Below are 16,941 nucleotides of genomic sequence, written 5' to 3'. Positions count from 1 at the left end.
CAGCAGAGGTGTGTGTGTGCGCAGTAGTGAGGCAGCAGAGGTGTGTGTGTGCGCAGTAGTGAGGCAGCAGAGGTGTGTGTGTGCGCAGTAGTGAGGCAGCAGAGGTGTGTGTGCGCAGTAGTGAGGCAGCAGAGGTGTGTGTGCGCAGTAGTGAGGCAGCAGAGGTGTGTGTGCGCAGTAGTGAGGCAGCAGAGGTGTGTGTGTGCGCAGTAGTGAGGCAGCAGAGGTGTGTGTGTGCGCAGTAGTGAGGCAGCAGAGGTGTGTGTGTGCGCAGTAGTGAGGCAGCAGAGGTGTGTGTGCGCAGTAGTGAGGCAGCAGAGGTGTGTGTGTGCGCAGTAGTGAGGCAGCAGAGGTGTGTGTGCGCAGTAGTGAGGCAGCAGAGGTGTGTGTGTGTGCGCAGTAGTGAGGCAGCAGAGGTGTGTGTGCGCGCAGTAGTGAGGCAGCAGAGGTGTGTGTGCGCGCAGTAGTGAGGCAGCAGAGGTGTGTGTGCGCGCAGTAGTGAGGCAGCAGAGGTGTGTGTGCGCGCAGTAGTGAGGCAGCAGAGGTGTGTGTGCGCGCAGTAGTGAGGCAGCAGAGGTGTGTGTGCGGTAGTGAGGCAGCAGAGGTGTGTGTGCGGTAGTGAGGCAGCAGAGGTGTGTGTGCGGTAGTGAGGCAGCAGAGGTGTGTGTGCGGTAGTGAGGCAGCAGAGGTGTGTGTGCGGTAGTGAGGCAGCAGAGGTGTGTGTGCGGTAGTGAGGCAGCAGAGGTGTGTGTGCGGTAGTGAGGCAGCAGAGGTGTGTGTGCGGTAGTGAGGCAGCAGAGGTGTGTGTGCGGTAGTGAGGCAGCAGAGGTGTGTGTGCGGTAGTGAGGCAGCAGAGGTGTGTGTGCGGTAGTGAGGCAGCAGAGGTGTGTGTGTGCAGTGGTGTGGCAGTAGTGGTGTGTGTGCGGTAGGGAGGCAGCAGAGGTGTGTGTGTGGTAGTGTGGGGGCAGAGGGTTGTGTATGCGTGTGGTAGTGTGGGAGCAGAGGTGTGTGTGTGTGTGTGTGTGTGCGCGTGTGGTAGTGTGGGAGCAGAGGGTTGTGTGTGTGGTAGTGTGGGAGCAGAGGGTTGTGTGTGTGTGTGTGTGTGTGTGTGTGTGTGTGCAGAGGGTTGTGTGTGTGTGTGTGTGCAGAGGGTTGTGTGTGTGTGTGTGAGCAGAGGGTTGTGTGTGTGTGTGTGTTAGTGTGGGAGCAGAGGGGTGTGTGTGTGTGTGTGGGAGCAGAGGGGTGTGTGTGTGTGTGTGTGTAGAGGGTTGTGTGTGTGTGTGTGCAGAGGGGTGTGTGTGTGTGGGAGCAGAGGGGGGTGGGGTGTGTGTGTGTGTGTGTGTGTGTGTGTGTGTGTGTGTGTGTGTGTGTGTGTGTGTGTGTAGTAGTGTGGCAGCAGAGGGGGGTGTGTGTGTGTGTGGGAGCAGAGGGGGGTGGGGGTGGGGGTGTGTGTGTGTGTGTGTGTGAGTGTGTGTGTTAGTGTGGCAGCAGAGGGGGGTGTGCAGGCAGGCTGGCTGTCCCGGGCAGAGCTCAGCACATAGCGGCCGGTGCAGTCACCTGTTGCCCTCGGTGTCAGGCTCGCACTTACCGCACACAGCGCTCATCCTGCCTGCGGCGGACACTGGGGACAGCGGCTCCTCCCCGCACACATGGCTCCTCTTATGCTCTTGCTTCCTGTTCTCCTCCCTCCTATGGCAGCTGTGGTCGGTCCGGCTCCCGCCTGCTGCTGCTGATGATGATGGTGTCATATAACGGGGCCGTGTGGGGTGGAGCAGTCACGGTCAGGAATGTGCTGGAGGATTTCACATTTTCTCCCTGGAGTTTTCCTTTGGTACCAAGGTCGCCTCCCTGATAATTTACCTGTGATGATATCAATGATTGGAGCACGGTTATAAATGTAGACAGGCTGTAAACAAATATCATTCTTTATAATGGTCTGGCGTGGAATGGGACTAGCAATGACTGAGTTGTGTCTTTTCCCCGCTGCCCTGTACGCCTGGCATCATCCATGGAGAGGACCCGGGCACAGGAGGGCAGCAGGGATCTGTAGGAGAGGAGTCGCACACGTCAGGATTCTTTGCAGAAATTTTCTGAACAAAACCGGACTTTTTCTGCAGGAAATCCGCATGCTTTTTTTTCCACGTTTTTCTCGTGTTTTTTTGTGTGGATTTTTTGCTTTTTTTCCCAGAGGTTTCCAATGCATTAAATAGTGGGAAATCCGTGGAAAATCCACAAAATTAATGACCATGCTGTGTTTGTTACCGTGATGCGTTTTTTTTTTCAAAGAAATAAAAAGCAAAATGTGCACAAAAAATGGGGATTGCATTCTATTAATAGGATAACCCCTTCCATTTTTTCATGTTCGTTTTTCGCTCCCCTCCTTCCCAGAGCCATAAGTTTTTTATTTTTCCGTCAATATGGCCATGTGAGGGCTTATTTTTTGCGGGACGAGTTGTACTTTTGGACAACATCATTGGTTTTAGCATGTCATGTACTAGAAAACGGGGGGAAAAATTCCAAGTGCGGTGAAATTGCAAAAAAAGTGCAATCCCACACTTGTTTTTTGTTTGGCTTTTTACTAGGTTCACTAAATGCTTAAACTGACCTGACATTATGATTCTCCAGGTCATTATGAGTTCATAGACACCTAACATGTCTAGGTTACTTTTTATCTAAGTGGTGAAAAAAAATTCCAAACTTTGCTTAAAAAAAAAAATTGCGCCATTTTCCGATACCCATAGTGTCTCCATTTTTCATGATCTGGGGTCAGGTGAGGGCTTATTTTTTGCATGCTGAGCTGGCATTTTTAATGATACCATTTCGGTGCAGATACGTTCTTTTGATTGCCCGTTATTGCATTTTAATGCAGTGTCTCGGCAACCAAAAAAAGTAATTCTGGCGTTTCAAATTTTTTTCTAGCTATGCTGTTTAGCGATCAGGTTAATGCTTTTTTTTATTGATTGGGCAATTCTGAACGCGGCGATACCAAATATCTGTAGGTTTGATTTTTTTTTTTTTTATTGATTTATTTTGAATGGGGCGAAAGGGGGGTGATTTAAACTTTTTTTTATATTTTTTTCACTTTTTTTTTTAAACTTTTGCCATGCTTCAATAGCATCCATAGGAGGCTAGAAGCTGGCACAACTCGATCGGCTCTGCTACATAGCAGCGATCATCAGATCGCTGGTATGCAGCAGAAATGCAGGTGTGATATGAGCGCCAACCACAGGGTGGCGCTCACAGCTACCGGGAATCAGTAACCATAGAGGTCTCAAGGACCTCTATGGTTACTATACAGAAGCATCGCTGACCCCCGATCATGTGATTAAATGCCGCTGTCAGCGTTTGACAGCGGCATTTAACTAGTTAATAGTGGCGGGTGAATTTTGATTTCACCCGCCGGCGCCGCTATTGCGGGCACATGTCAGCTGACATGTCCTGGCTTTGATGTGGGCTCACCGCCGGAGCCCTGCATCAAAGCGCGGTATCTGACCTCGGACGTACCATCCCGTCCGAGGTCAGAAAGGAGTGCGTTTTTTTTTCATGGTTTTATCGCGTTTTTATAGCGAATAACAACTCGAAAAATCCGGAACGTGTGCACACAGCCTTATACTCTGCTGAGCTGCTTTTTTAAAGTGAACCTGTCGTTTTTAGCTATTAAACTGTCCCCAGTTTGTTGGTAGTAATGCAATGTACATCACCAATATATTTGTCAAAGAAAACCTCCTAGTATTATGTTTAACCCCTTCACGCCGTCAGCCTTTGTTTTTCCTTTTTCGTTTTTTGCTCCCCTTCTTCCCAGAGCCATAACTTTTTTATTTTTCCGTCAATACGGCCATGTGAGGGCTTGTTTTTGCAGAACCAGTTGTACTTTTGAACGACATCATTGGTTTTACCATATCGTGTACTCCAAAACAGGAAAAAAATATTCCAAGCTTGGTGAAATTGCAAAAAAAGTGGAATCCCACAACTGTTTTTATTTTTTTTTTTTAATTTTCACAAAATGCTAAACCTGACCTGACAATATGATTCTCCAGGTCATTACGAGTTCATAGACACCAAAGATCTATAGGTTGTTTTCTATTTAAATGGTGAAAAAAAGTCTAATTTTCCGATACCTGTAGCGTCTCCATTTTTCATGATCTTGGGTTGGGTGAGGGCTTATTTTTTGGGTGCCAGGCTGAAATTTTTAATGATACATTATGGTGCAGACACGTTCTTTTGATCACCCGTTATTGCATTTTATGCAATGTTGCGGCAACCAAAAAAAACGTAATTCTGGCATTTTGACTTTTTTTTTTTTTACTACGTTTGCCGATCGGATTAATCCTTTTTATATCTTGATAGATGAGGCAATTCTGAATGCAGCGATACCAAATACCGTATATACTCGAGTGTAAGCCGAGGCCCCTAATTTTGCCACAAAAAACTGGGAAAACCTAATGACTCGAGTATAAGCCTAGGATGGGAAATGCAGCAGATACTGGAAAATTTCAAAAATAAAAATAGATAGCAATAAAAGTAAAATTAATTGAGACATCAGTAGGTTAAGTGTTTTTGAATATCCATATTGAATCAGGAGCCCCATATAATGCTGCATAGAGTTCATGATGGCCCCATAAGATGCTCCATAGAAAATGTGCCCCATATAATGCTGCATAAAGGATGATTATGGCCCCATAAAATGCTCCATAGAATATTATGCCCCATATGCTGCTGATGCGATTAAAAAAAAAAGACATACCTGTCCCCGTTCCACCGTCGGGTGCCGCTACGTCCTCTGGCTGTGTCAGGCAGAGGGCGCACACTAAACACGTCATTGCGCCCTCTGACCTGAACCTCACAGCCAAAGGATGTGAAAGACGGGGCCCTGCGGTGGAACGGGGACAGGTGAATATCGCACAATGCTCACCCTCACCCATCATACTCACCCTCCCAGCAGGGTCCCTGGCAGCTTCTCTGATGGTCTTCAGGCGCCAGCAACTTGTTCTTGTGTTCAGTGGTCACTGGTTCACTGGTTCCGCTCATTAAAGTAATGAATATTCGCTCCACCCCTATGGGAGTGGAGTCACTTCCATATTCATTACTTTAACCCCTCTCTGACCTTCGACGTACTATCCCGTCGAGGTGCCCTGGGCCTATCTGACCCTCGACGGGATAGTACGTCATGCCCTTTAATGCGATACCGCGACTTAGTCGCGGTGATTGCATTAAAATTCCGACGCCATCTTACCTGGGGGAAGATGGCCTCGGCATCCAGGGCATTGGCCTCGCCCTCCAGATCGCTGTGATTGGCTGTTCAATTCTGAACAGCCAATCACAGCCATCCTCATTGTTTCAGCTAATCGGAGCCGCTGAAACAATGAGGTGACAGGCTAGGATCGAGTACCGATGTACTCGATCCTAGGTCCGGTGCCTGGCAAGAACACCCCGGATTGGCGCGATCGCATCGAGCGCGCCAATCGCAGGGCACCGCGCGGTATTACCGCGCTGTGCCCTGCCGGAACCTGCGTGGATCGGTGCTCTAATAGCAGCGATCCTAGGATAAAACATAGTACAGGCCCAGCAGGGCCTGCAGGAGCTGATTGGCGCGATCGATGTTAATCACCGCTCTGTGCCCTGCAGGTGACCTGGCTGTGACCTGCCTAGGATCGGCGCGAACAGCTCCGATCCTAGGCAGATCACAGCCAGGTCAGCAGCAGTTGCCTGGGTGTCTAGGAAAGCTCTGATTGGTGGGATCGATGTTAAGGTCGATCCCACCAATGACAGGTCACAGCAGCAGCATGACCGCTCTGTGACCTGTCTGTGTCACCTGCCTGACCTGTGTATGACCGCTCTGCAGGGGTCCTCACTCTAGCTGAGGATTCCTACAGAGCGGTCATACTGCTGGATCTCCCTGCTGGATTTTGTGCCTGGATCTACCTGCCGTGCTGGGTATTGTGGTGCCACAGCAGCCTGTAGCACCACAATCCCTGCTAAAGAAAGAAGACAACTAAACGTAAGTTTTATCCCTGCCCAATCCCCGTTCATCCACCCCAATCCCCGTTCATCCACCCCAATCCCCGTTCATCCACCCCAATCCCTGTTCATCCACCCCAATCCCCCCTTCCCCCTCTTTTTACCCCCTCCACCCCTATTTGTGCCACCTCCGTGCGCACATTTAGTAGCCGCCGAGCGTTGATTGGTGACGCAGTTCACCGATCAACGCTCGCGCTTGCTTTTTTTCCCTCGCCCCCGTTGCGCCAACTCCGTACACACATTCCGCAGCCGTCAAACTTTGATAAGTGACGCAGTTCACTTATCAGAGTTTGTGCCTGCCGTTTTCCTTTATTTTTGTTTTGTTCACCCCCCTTTGCGCCACCTGACTACAACCGTACGTTTTGATCACTGATCCCTGCCCAATCCCCACTTCCACCCCCATCTCCCTTCCCCCTCTTTTTACCCCCCTTTGCATTTCCTTCCGTGCGCCCATTTATCAGCCGCCGAGCGTTGATTGGTGACGCAGTTCACTGATCAACGCTCGCGCTCGCTTTTTTTCCCTCACCCCCGTTGCGCCAACTCCGTACACACATCCTGCAGCCGCCAAAGTTTGATAAGTGACGCAGTTCACTTATCAGAGTTTGTGCCTGCCGTTTTCCTTTTTTTTTTTTTTTTTACCCCCCCCTCCCCTTGCCTGACCCTCGTGCGCACATCAAGCAGCGGCCAAATTTTCATAAGTGAAACAGTTCATTTACCAGAGCTGGGCCTGCTGTTTTAGACACTTTTACTTTTTTTTTTTCTTCTCCGTGCGCACATCCAGCAGCCGCCGAATTTTGATAAGTGACGCAAGTTCACTTATCAGAGCTAGGGCCTGCTGTTTTAGACTTTTCTTTTTGCAGGTTTTTTTTCTCCTCTTAGCGTTTTCTTTTCAGATAAGTTTGCACAAATCACTATCCCCCCCCCCCACACATACACATACAGTTATCAATAAAGTGCACCCAATCACCATATTCACACAAAAATGTCCCGTTCGTCCCAACAGCGCTATTCATTGGAGGAAGCATATGCTTTCCTTGCCTCCGACACGGATAGCGAGGGAGAGGATCCCACTTTTCTTTACTTTTCTGATTCTTCATCCTCTTCTTCCTCCTCCTCCTCCTCCTCATCTTCCTCCTCGGGTCCTGCGGAACCGCCACGCAGACGCCCCAGGACAGCAGATGAGGCAGCCCCCACCACTCCTGAACCAGCGCTCCCCACTGTGGACCCCATATGGACCTCGCCCCCCAAAAATTACGAGCCACTGATTCCTGATTTTGTGGCAGAATCAGGAATCAAGTTTGACACCGCCGGCCTCACAGAAACAGACCTTTTCAAAGTCTTTTTCTCTGAGGATTTTATTAACCTCATGGTGGAGCAAACTAATTTGTATGCTCGTCAATTTTTGGAGCAAAACCCCGGTACATCATTTTCCAACTGGTCTCCTGTAGATGCAGTTGAAATGATGCAGTTTTGGGGCCTGGTCCTCCACATGGGGATCATGAAGAAGCCAGAAATTCGGCAATATTGGAGTGTAGATATTTTATATAACACTCCAGTGTTCCGAATGGTCATGGTTCTGAAGCGTTTTGAGGCCATCCATAAGTTCCTGCATTATTCCGATAATGCACAGTGTCCCGCACGAGATGACCCCAACTTTGACCGTCTGTTCAAAGTTCGGCCGGTCATCGAACACTTCAACAAAAAGTTTTCTGAAGTCTACGTGCCCAAAAGGGACATCTGCGTGGATGAGTCCTTGGTCCATTTTAAGGGGCGGCTCGGATTCTGTCAATGCCTGCCTAACAAAAGGGCCAGGTACGGAATCCTTCTCTTAACCACCATACACGGTGATGGCAGAGCCCTCAGCACTGTACGGGGTACCTCTACACAGGTCAGCAAACTGAACTGTGTACTGGGCTACAACAAAAGCATGGGGGGGGGGGTTAATCTCTCTGATCAACTCCTCCAACCGTACAGTGCTTTGAGAAAGGCCAAGGTGTGGTACAAAAAGCTGGCCGTGCACATTGTACAAATGGCAATGCTCAACGCTTTCCTGCTGTTACGATGTGCACGCCACACCGATACGTCGTACCTTCAGTTCCAGGAGGTAGTGGTTAAGGCCCTGATATTTGGCACTCCGGAAGGAGAGGGCCCCAGTACTTCCGGAACTGAAGGTGCTCGTATCGTACCAGGCCAGCATTATAGTTTCCAAAATGTAACATAGTAACATAGTTAGTAAGGCCGAAAAAAGACATTTGTCCATCCAGTTCAGCCTATATTCCATCATAATAAATCCCCAGATCTACGTCCTTCTACAGAACCTAATAATTGTATGATACAATATTGTTCTGCTCCAGGAAGACATCCAGGCCTCTCTTGAACCCCTCGACTGAGTTCGCCATCACCACCTCCTCAGGCAAGCAATTCCAGATTCTCACTGCCCTAACAGTAAAGAATCCTCTTCTATGTTGGTGGAAAAACCTTCTCTCCTCCAGACGCAAAGAATGCCCCCTTGTGCCCGTCACCTTCCTTGGTATAAACAGATCCTCAGCGAGATATTTGTATTGTCCCCTTATATACTTATACATGGTTATTAGATCGCCCCTCAGTCGTCTTTTTTCTAGACTAAATAATCCTAATTTCGCTAATCTATCTGGGTATTGTAGTTCTCCCATCCCCTTTATTAATTTTGTTGCCCTCCTTTGTACTCTCTCTAGTTCCATTATATCCTTCCTGAGCACCGGTGCCCAAAACTGGACACAGTACTCCATGTGCGGTCTAACTAGGGATTTGTACAGAGGCAGTATAATGCTCTCATCATGTGTATCCAGACCTTTTTTAATGCACCCCATGATCCTGTTTGCCTTGGCAGCTGCTGCCTGGCACTGGCTGCTCCAGGTAAGTTTATCATTAACTAGGATCCCCAAGTCCTTCTCCCTGTCAGATTTACCCAGTGGTTTCCCGTTCAGTGTGTAATGGTGATATTGATTCCCTCTTCCCATGTGTATAACCTTACATTTATCATTGTTAAACCTCATCTGCCACCTTTCAGCCCAAGTTTCCAACTTATCCACATCTGTAGCAGAATACTATCTTCTCTTGTATTAACTGCTTTACATAGTTTTGTATCATCTGCAAATATCGATATTTTACTGTGTAAACCTTCTACCAGATCATTAATGAATATGTTGAAGAGAACAGGTCCCAATACTGACCCCTGCGGTACCCCACTGGTCACAGCGACCCAGTTAGAGACTATACCATTTATAACCACCCTCTGCTTTCTATCACTAAGCCAGTTACTAACCCATTTACACACATTTTCCCCCAGACCAAGCATTCTCATTTTGTGTACCAACCTCTTGTGCGGCACGGTATCAAACGCTTTGGAAAAATCGAGATATACCACGTCCAATGACTCACCGTGGTCCAGCCTATAGCTTACCTCTTCATAAAAACTGATTAGATTGGTTTGACAGGAGCGATTTCTCATAAACCCATGCTGATATGGAGTTAAACAGTTATTCTCATTGAGATAATCCAGAATAACATCCCTCAGAAACCCTTCAAATATTTTACCAACAATAGAGGTTAGACTTACTGGCCTATAATTTCCAGGTTCACTTTTAGAGCCCTTTTTGAATATTGGCACCACATTTGCTATGCGCCAGTCCTGCGGAACAGACCCTGTCGCTATAGAGTCCCTAAAAATAAGAAATAATGGTTTATCTATTACATTACTTAGTTCTCTTAGTACTCGTGGGTGTATGCCATCCGGACCCGGAGATTTATCTATTTTAATCTTATTTAGCCGGTTTCGCACCTCTTCTTGGGTTAGATTGGTGACCCTTAATATAGGGTTTTCATTGTTTCTTGGGATTTCACCTAGCATTTCATTTTCCACCGTGAATACCGTGGAGAAGAAGGTGTTTAATATGTTAGCTTTTTCCTCGTCATCTACAACCATTCTTTCCTCACTATTTTTTAACGGGCCTACATTTTCAGTTTTTATTCTTTTACTATTGATATAGTTGAAGAACAGTTTGGGATTAGTTTTACTCTCCTTAGCAATGTGCTTCTCTGTTTCCTTTTTGGCAGCTTTAATTAGTTTTTTAGATAAAGTATTTTTCTCCCTATAGTTTTTTAGAGCTTCAATGGTGCCATCCTGCTTTAGTAGTGCAAATGCTTTCTTTTTACTGTTAATTGCCTGTCTTACTTCTTCGTTTAGCCACACTGGGTTTTTCCTATTTCTAGTCCTTTTATTCCCACAAGGTATAAACCGCTTACACTGCCTATTTAGGATGTTCTTAAACATTTCCCATTTATTATCTGTATTCTCATTTCTGAGGATATTGTCCCAGTCTACCAGATTAAGGGCATCTCTAAGCTGTTCAAACTTTGCCTTCCTAAAGTTCAATGTTTTTGTGACTCCCTGACAAGTCCCCCTAGTGAAAGACAGGTGAAACTGCACAATATTGTGGTCGCTATTTCCTAAATGCCCAACCACCTGCAGATTTGTTATTCTGTCAGGTCTATTAGATAGTATTAGGTCTAAAAGTGCTGCTCCTCTGGTTGGATTCTGCACCAATTGTGAAAGATAATTTTTCTTGGTTATTAGCAGAAACCTGTTGCCTTTATGGGTTTCACAGGTTTCTGTTTCCCAGTTAATATCCGGGTAGTTAAAGTCCCCCATAACCAGGTCCTCATTATGGGTTGCAGCTTCATCTATCTGCTTTAGAAGTAGACTTTCCATGCTTTCTGTTATATTTGGGGGTTTGTAACAGACCCCAATGAGAATTTTGTTACCATTTTTCCCTCCATGAATTTCAACCCATATGGACTCGACATCCTCATTCCCTTCGCTAATATCCTCCCTTAAAGTGGACTTTAGACAAGACTTTACATAGCGACAAACCCCTCCTCCTCTCCGATTTTTACGATCCTTTCTAAACAGACTGTAACCCTGTAAGTTAACTGCCCAGTCATAGCTTTCATCTAACCATGTCTCGGTTATTCCCACTATGTCAAAGTTACCTGTAGATATTTCTGCTTCTAGTTCTTCCATCTTGTTTGTCAGGCTTCTGGCGTTTGCGAGCATGCAGTTTAGAGGATTTTTTTTTGTTCCAATCTCCTCACTGTGGATTGTTTTAGAAATGTTCTTACCTCCCTTCTGAGTATGTTACATAGTTACATAGTTATTAAGGTTGAAGGAAGACTATATGTCCATCTAGTTCAACCCATAGCCTAACCTAACATGTTGATCCAGAGGAAGGCAAAAAAAACCCATGTGCAAAGAGTAAGCTCCACATTGGGGAAAAAAATTCCTTCCCGACTCCACATACGGCAATCAGACTAGTTCCCTGGATCAACGCCCTATCAAGGAATCTAGTGTATATACCCTGTAACATTATACTTTTCCAGAAAGGTATCCAGTCCCCTCTTAAATTTAAGTAATGAATCACTCATTACAACATCATACGGCAGAGAGTTCCATAGTCTCACTGCTCTTACAGTAAAGAATCCGCGTCTGTTATTATGCTTAAACCTTTTTTCCTCCAACCGCAGAGGATGCCCCCTTGTCCCTGTTTCAGGTCTATGATTAAAAAGATCATCAGAAAGGTCTTTGTACTGTCCCCTCATATATTTATACATTAAAATAAGATCACCCCTTAGTCTTCGTTTTTCCAAACTAAATAGCCCCAAGTGTAATAACCTATCTTGGTATTGCAGACCCCCCAGTCCTCTAATAACCTTGGTCGCTCTTCTCTGCACCCGCTCCAGTTCAGCTATGTCTTTCTTAAACACCGGAGACCAGAACTGTGCACAGTATTCTAAGTGTGGTCGAACTAGTGACTTGTATAGAGGTAAAATTATGTTCTCCTCATGAGCATCTATGCCTCTTTTAATGCATCCCATTATTTTATTTGCCTTTGTAGCAGCTGCCTGACACTGGCCACTGAATTTAAGTTTGTCATCCACCCATACACCCAGGTCTTTTTCATTGACGGTTTTGCCCAGAGTTTTAGAATTAAGCACATAATTATACATCTTATTACTTCTACCCAAGTGCATGACCTTACATTTATCCCCATTAAAGCTCATTTGCCATTTATCAGCCCAAGCTTCTAGTTTACATATATCATCCTGTAATATAAAATTGTCCTCCTCTGTATTGATTACCCTGCAGAGTTTAGTGTCATCTGCAAATATTGAAATTCTACTCTGAATGCCCCCTACAAGGTCATTAATAAATATGTTAAAAAGAAGAGGGCCCAATACTGACCCCTGTGGTACCCCACTGCTAACCGCTACCCAGTCCGAGTGTGCTCCATTAATAACCACCCTTTGTTTCCTATCCCTGAGCCAGCTCTCAACCCACTTGCACATATTTTCCCCTATCCCCATTATTCTCATTTTATGTATCAACCTTTTGTGTGGCACCGTATCAAAAGCTTTTGAAAAGTCCATATACACTACATCCACTGGGTTCCCTTGGTCCAATCTGGAACTTACCTCTTCATAGAAACTGATCAAATTAGTCTGACATGAACGGTCCCTAGTAAACCCGTGCTGATACTGGGTCATGAGGTTATTCCTCTTCAGATACTCCAGTATAGCATCCCTTAGAATGTTTTCCTGGGTTGTCTTTGTTCGAGTCTAATGTTTTTCTTCCCGTCCCCTCTTCTTCTAGTTTAACGCCCTCCTGATGAGTGTAGCGAGTCTTCTGGCGAATGTGTGTTTCCCAGGTTTGTTGGTCACTTGTGTTTTTTTTTTACTTTTTAGGCACATCAGGGGATCTGCAAACGGAACATGACGACCGCAGACCATTTAATCTGCATTCCAAAACGTCACTACTTCCCTTTCGAGCCCCAACGTGTGCCTAAACAGTTTTTTCCCACATATGGCGTACCAGCGTAATCAAGACAATTTGGACAACAACTTTTGATGTCCAATTTCTCCTGTTACCTTTGGGAAAATTAAAAATTGGGGACTAAAAGATCTTTTTTGTGGGAAAAAATAGGATTTTTTATTTTCACGCCTGGGCATTACAAACTTTAGTGAAGCACATGGGGGTTCAAAATTCTCACCACACACCTAGATAAGTTCCTTAGGGGGTACAGTTTCCAAAATGGGGTCACTTGTGGGGGGGGTTTCTACTGTTTAGGCACATCAGGGGCTCTGCAAACGGAACATGATGCCCACAGAACATTCCATCAAAGTCTGCATTCCAAAACGTCACTACTTCCCTTTTGAGCCCCAACGTGTGCCCAGACAGTAGTTCCTCCCCACATATGGGGTATCAGCGTACTCAGGACAAATTGGACAACAACTTTTGGGGTCCAATTTCTCCTGGTACCCTTGGGAAAATTAAAAATTGGGGACTAAAATATCATTTTTGTGGGAAAAAATAGGATTTTTTATTTTCACGCCTGGGCATTATAAACTTTAGTGAAGCACGTGGGGGTTCAAAATTCTCACCACACACCTAGAGAAGTTCCTTAGAGGGTCTAGTTTCGAAAATGGGGTCACTTGTGGGGGGTTTCCACTGTTTAGGCACATCATGGGCTCGTCAAACGCGACATGGCGTCCAATCTCAATTCCAGCCAAATTTAGCTTGAAAAAGTCAAACGGCGCTCCTTTCCTTCTGAGCCCTGCCATGCGCCCAAAAAGTGGTTCCCCCTCACATGTGGGGTATCATCGTACTCATGATAAATTGGACAACAACTTTTGAGGTCCATTTTCTCTTTTTACCCTTGGGAAATTAAAAAGATTATTGCTGAAAGATCATTTTTGTGACTAAAAAGTAAAATGTTAATTTTTTCCTTCCATGTTGCTTCTGCTGCTGTGAATCACCTGAAGGGTTAATAAACTTCTTGAATGTGGTTTTGAGCACCTTGAGGGGTGCAGTTTTTAGAATGGTGTCACTTTTGGGTATTTTCTGCCATATAGACCCCTCAAAATGACTTCAAATGTGAGGTGGTCCCTAAAAAAAAAATGGTTTTGTAAATTTTGTTGTAAAAATGAGAAATTGCTGGTCAAATTTTAACCCTTATAACTTCCTTGAAAAAAAAAGTTTATTTCCAAAATTGTGCTGATGTAAAGTATACATGTTGGAAATGTTATTTATTAACTATATTGTGTCACATAACTCTCTGGTTTAACAGAATAAAAATTAAAAGTTGGATAATTGTGAAATTTTCAAAATTTTCACCAAATTTCCTTTTTTTTCACAAATAAACGCAAGTTATATTGAAGAAAACAGTCTCAGAATCGCTTAGATCCGTTGAAGCGTTTCGGAGTTATAACCTCATAAAGAGACAGTGGTCAGAAATGTAAAAATTGGCCTGGTCATTAACGTGCAAACCACCCTTGGGGTAAAGGGGTTAATGAGCAGTACCACGTGACTGCTGAACACAGGAAGAGCTGCCAGCGCCTGGAGACCATCGCATAGGAGAAGCTGCCAGGGACTGCGCTGGGAGGGCGAGTATGATGTGACATCTGCCGCTCTCCCTCCCCGCCGACCCCCTCGGACAACGTCTCAAGTATAAGCCAAGAGGGCACTTTCAGGCTGAAAAAAATGGGCTGAAAATCTCGGCTTCTACTCGAGTATATACTGTATGTGTATTCTTTTTTTTTTGAGGGGGGGGGTTATTTTGAATGGGGTGATTTGAACATTTATATATTTAAAAAAAAAAAAAACATTTTTACTTTTTGCATTTTTCAATAGTCTCCATGGGAGACTAGAAGCTGCAGTTGCCCAATTGCCTCTGCTACACACAGGTGATGATCAGATCGCCTGCGTGTAGCAGAAATGCTCACTTGCTCTGAGCACCGACTGCTTTGTGGCACTCAGCAGTCATGCCACCGATTGGCGACCTGCGGTCATGTGACATGGCCGCTGATGGGCAGTATTAGTGTGGTGCTTCCGGCGTGATCACATTAAATGCCACTGTCAGAGAAGATTGACAGCAGTATTTAGCTGATTAAAAGCCGCGGGTGGATCGCGATTCCACCCTCAGCTGTTAGGGGCACATGTCAGCTGTTCAAAACAGCTGCCAGGTGCTGGGAATGATGTGGGCTCACCGCCGGAGCCCACATCAAAGGAGGGACACGACATGTTCAGTACATGTGCAGCACCACGCCAGGGGCCATGGGGTACTCGGCTCCAGGCCCTTCTTCTGAACTCAGTGGGGATGTCACGGTGGCTGACCCGGTCCGTGGCCATCGGGGGACGTCCGCTGTAAATTGTGGGGGAAAGGTCTTTAAAGGATAATGTTTGTGACGCCACCTGTTGTGAATTCAGCTTTTGGGCTCCCTCCGGTGGTTGTAGAGGGTAATGCAGTTGTGTCTGGATTGCAGGAGTGGACGTGTATCTACTAATTGCAGGACGGACTGGGGTATATAGCTTTGCTGGATCCTTTAGTCAGTGCCAGTTGTCCATTGTTCTTGAAGGATTCACTTCCCTGCTGGTCTCTCCAGTTTGCTGTGTTTTTCTACAAAGATAAGTCCTGGCTTTGTTTGTGCTGTCCACCTGCAGTGGACCTTATAGTTCTCTGCATTTTCATGTTTTTGTCTTGTCCAGCTTGGTCTGTGAAGGATTTTTTGCAGCCTAGCTATTTCTCTGGAGATGCAGATATACCCCCCATGTCTTTAGTCAGATGTGGTGATCCGTATTTTCTGCGGTGGATATTTTCTAGTGTTTTAATACTGACCGCATAGTACTCTGTTCTATTCTTTCTTTTTAGCTAGTATGGCCTCCTATGCTAAATTCTGATTTCATTTCTACGCATGTAATTTCCCTCTCCTCTCACAGTCAATATTTGTGGGGGGCTATCTATCCTTTGGGGATTTTCTCTGAGGCAAGATAGGTTTCATGTTTCTGTCTTTAGGGGTAGTTAGATCTTAGGCTGTGCCGAGGGGTCTAGGGAGAGTTAGGTACCCCCCACGGCTGCTTTTAGTTGCGCTGCTAGGTTCAGGGTTTGCGGTCAGTACAGGGACCACCTTCTCCAGAGTATGTCTTATGCTGCTCCAAGGCCACCAAATCATAACAGCCACCTGTGGTATTCGGTCAGGGTGACCGACGCTGCTTAGGGGTCCGCTGGGGTGATGTTATGGCAGCTAGATGGTATACCTTCCCACAGGTGAAGTATGTCCCCAGGGCTTCCAAGAGTGTAGATGGTGGATGGTGTAAGACGTATTGAATAACGAGGACACAAGGTTGCAGTCTTTTTACCTTTACTGAAGGCTTCAGCATCCACAGTCCATGGTAGGGACCACGGGGTAGGCATAGTCCGGCCGGTCTGAAGGCAAATCCAGAGTCCCCTTATCCAGGTGGAATTCAATAGCCTTCATCTAGCGCCTGGGCATTGTGGTACCTCCCTGCTGAGCAACTCGGTAAGGTCCTCACAACTATTATAGATGTTAAGTCTCTTCTCTCTGTCCCCCTGATGGATAGGACAAACCCGTATGAATGGTGACCTGAGGCTTTTTATAGGGACCCTAGAGACGCCCTGGCCCCCACAAGTTGCCAACCTGCCTCCTGGGTATATGGTCGGGCAGCCGATGTGGAATCAACTGTCCTGCCAATCTCTGAAGTAATGGCATAGAGATCCTTACTCCCTCGGTGTTCTGGCTACCGGTAGTGCGCTTCAGAAGGAGGCAGCCTGCTTCTAGCTGGTCTCCCTCTGATGTTCATCTCCTGTTCCTATGACTTTGTTGCTCACTCACTGCAACACAATTCCTTTCGTGTCCTTTCTTAGGCCGGTTTCACACGTCCAGATAATTCCGGTACCGGAATTATCCGTGTCCGTGTGCCCCTACGTTTCTGTGGCACATCAGTGTGGCACACGTGTGCCGCCCGTGTGCCCACTGGGTATCACACGCACCGTGCTGGGTACCACACGTACCAGCATCTGGTGATGAAGC

The 16,941-nt window shown here is 46.3% G+C and overlaps 1 protein-coding gene across 1 annotated transcript in view; it reads right to left on the bottom strand.

Moving 5' to 3' along the window:
- The window catches only part of OSBPL1A (oxysterol binding protein like 1A), a 237,663-nt gene extending 235,988 nt beyond the window's left edge, over positions 1-1,675 (bottom strand). The window contains exon 1 of the mRNA XM_069731208.1: positions 1,589-1,675. Within this exon, the coding sequence (XP_069587309.1) occupies positions 1,589-1,604 (16 nt within the window). The 5' untranslated portion in view covers positions 1,605-1,675. The remainder of the gene's footprint in view (positions 1-1,588) is intronic.
- Positions 1,676-16,941: the final 15,266 nt, after the last annotated feature.

This window comes from Ranitomeya imitator, chromosome 6, assembly GCF_032444005.1.
Source record: "Ranitomeya imitator isolate aRanImi1 chromosome 6, aRanImi1.pri, whole genome shotgun sequence".
In the NCBI taxonomy this organism is placed as follows: domain Eukaryota; kingdom Metazoa; phylum Chordata; class Amphibia; order Anura; family Dendrobatidae; genus Ranitomeya; species Ranitomeya imitator.
This window is presented reverse-complemented; position numbering and strand designations above follow the sequence as displayed.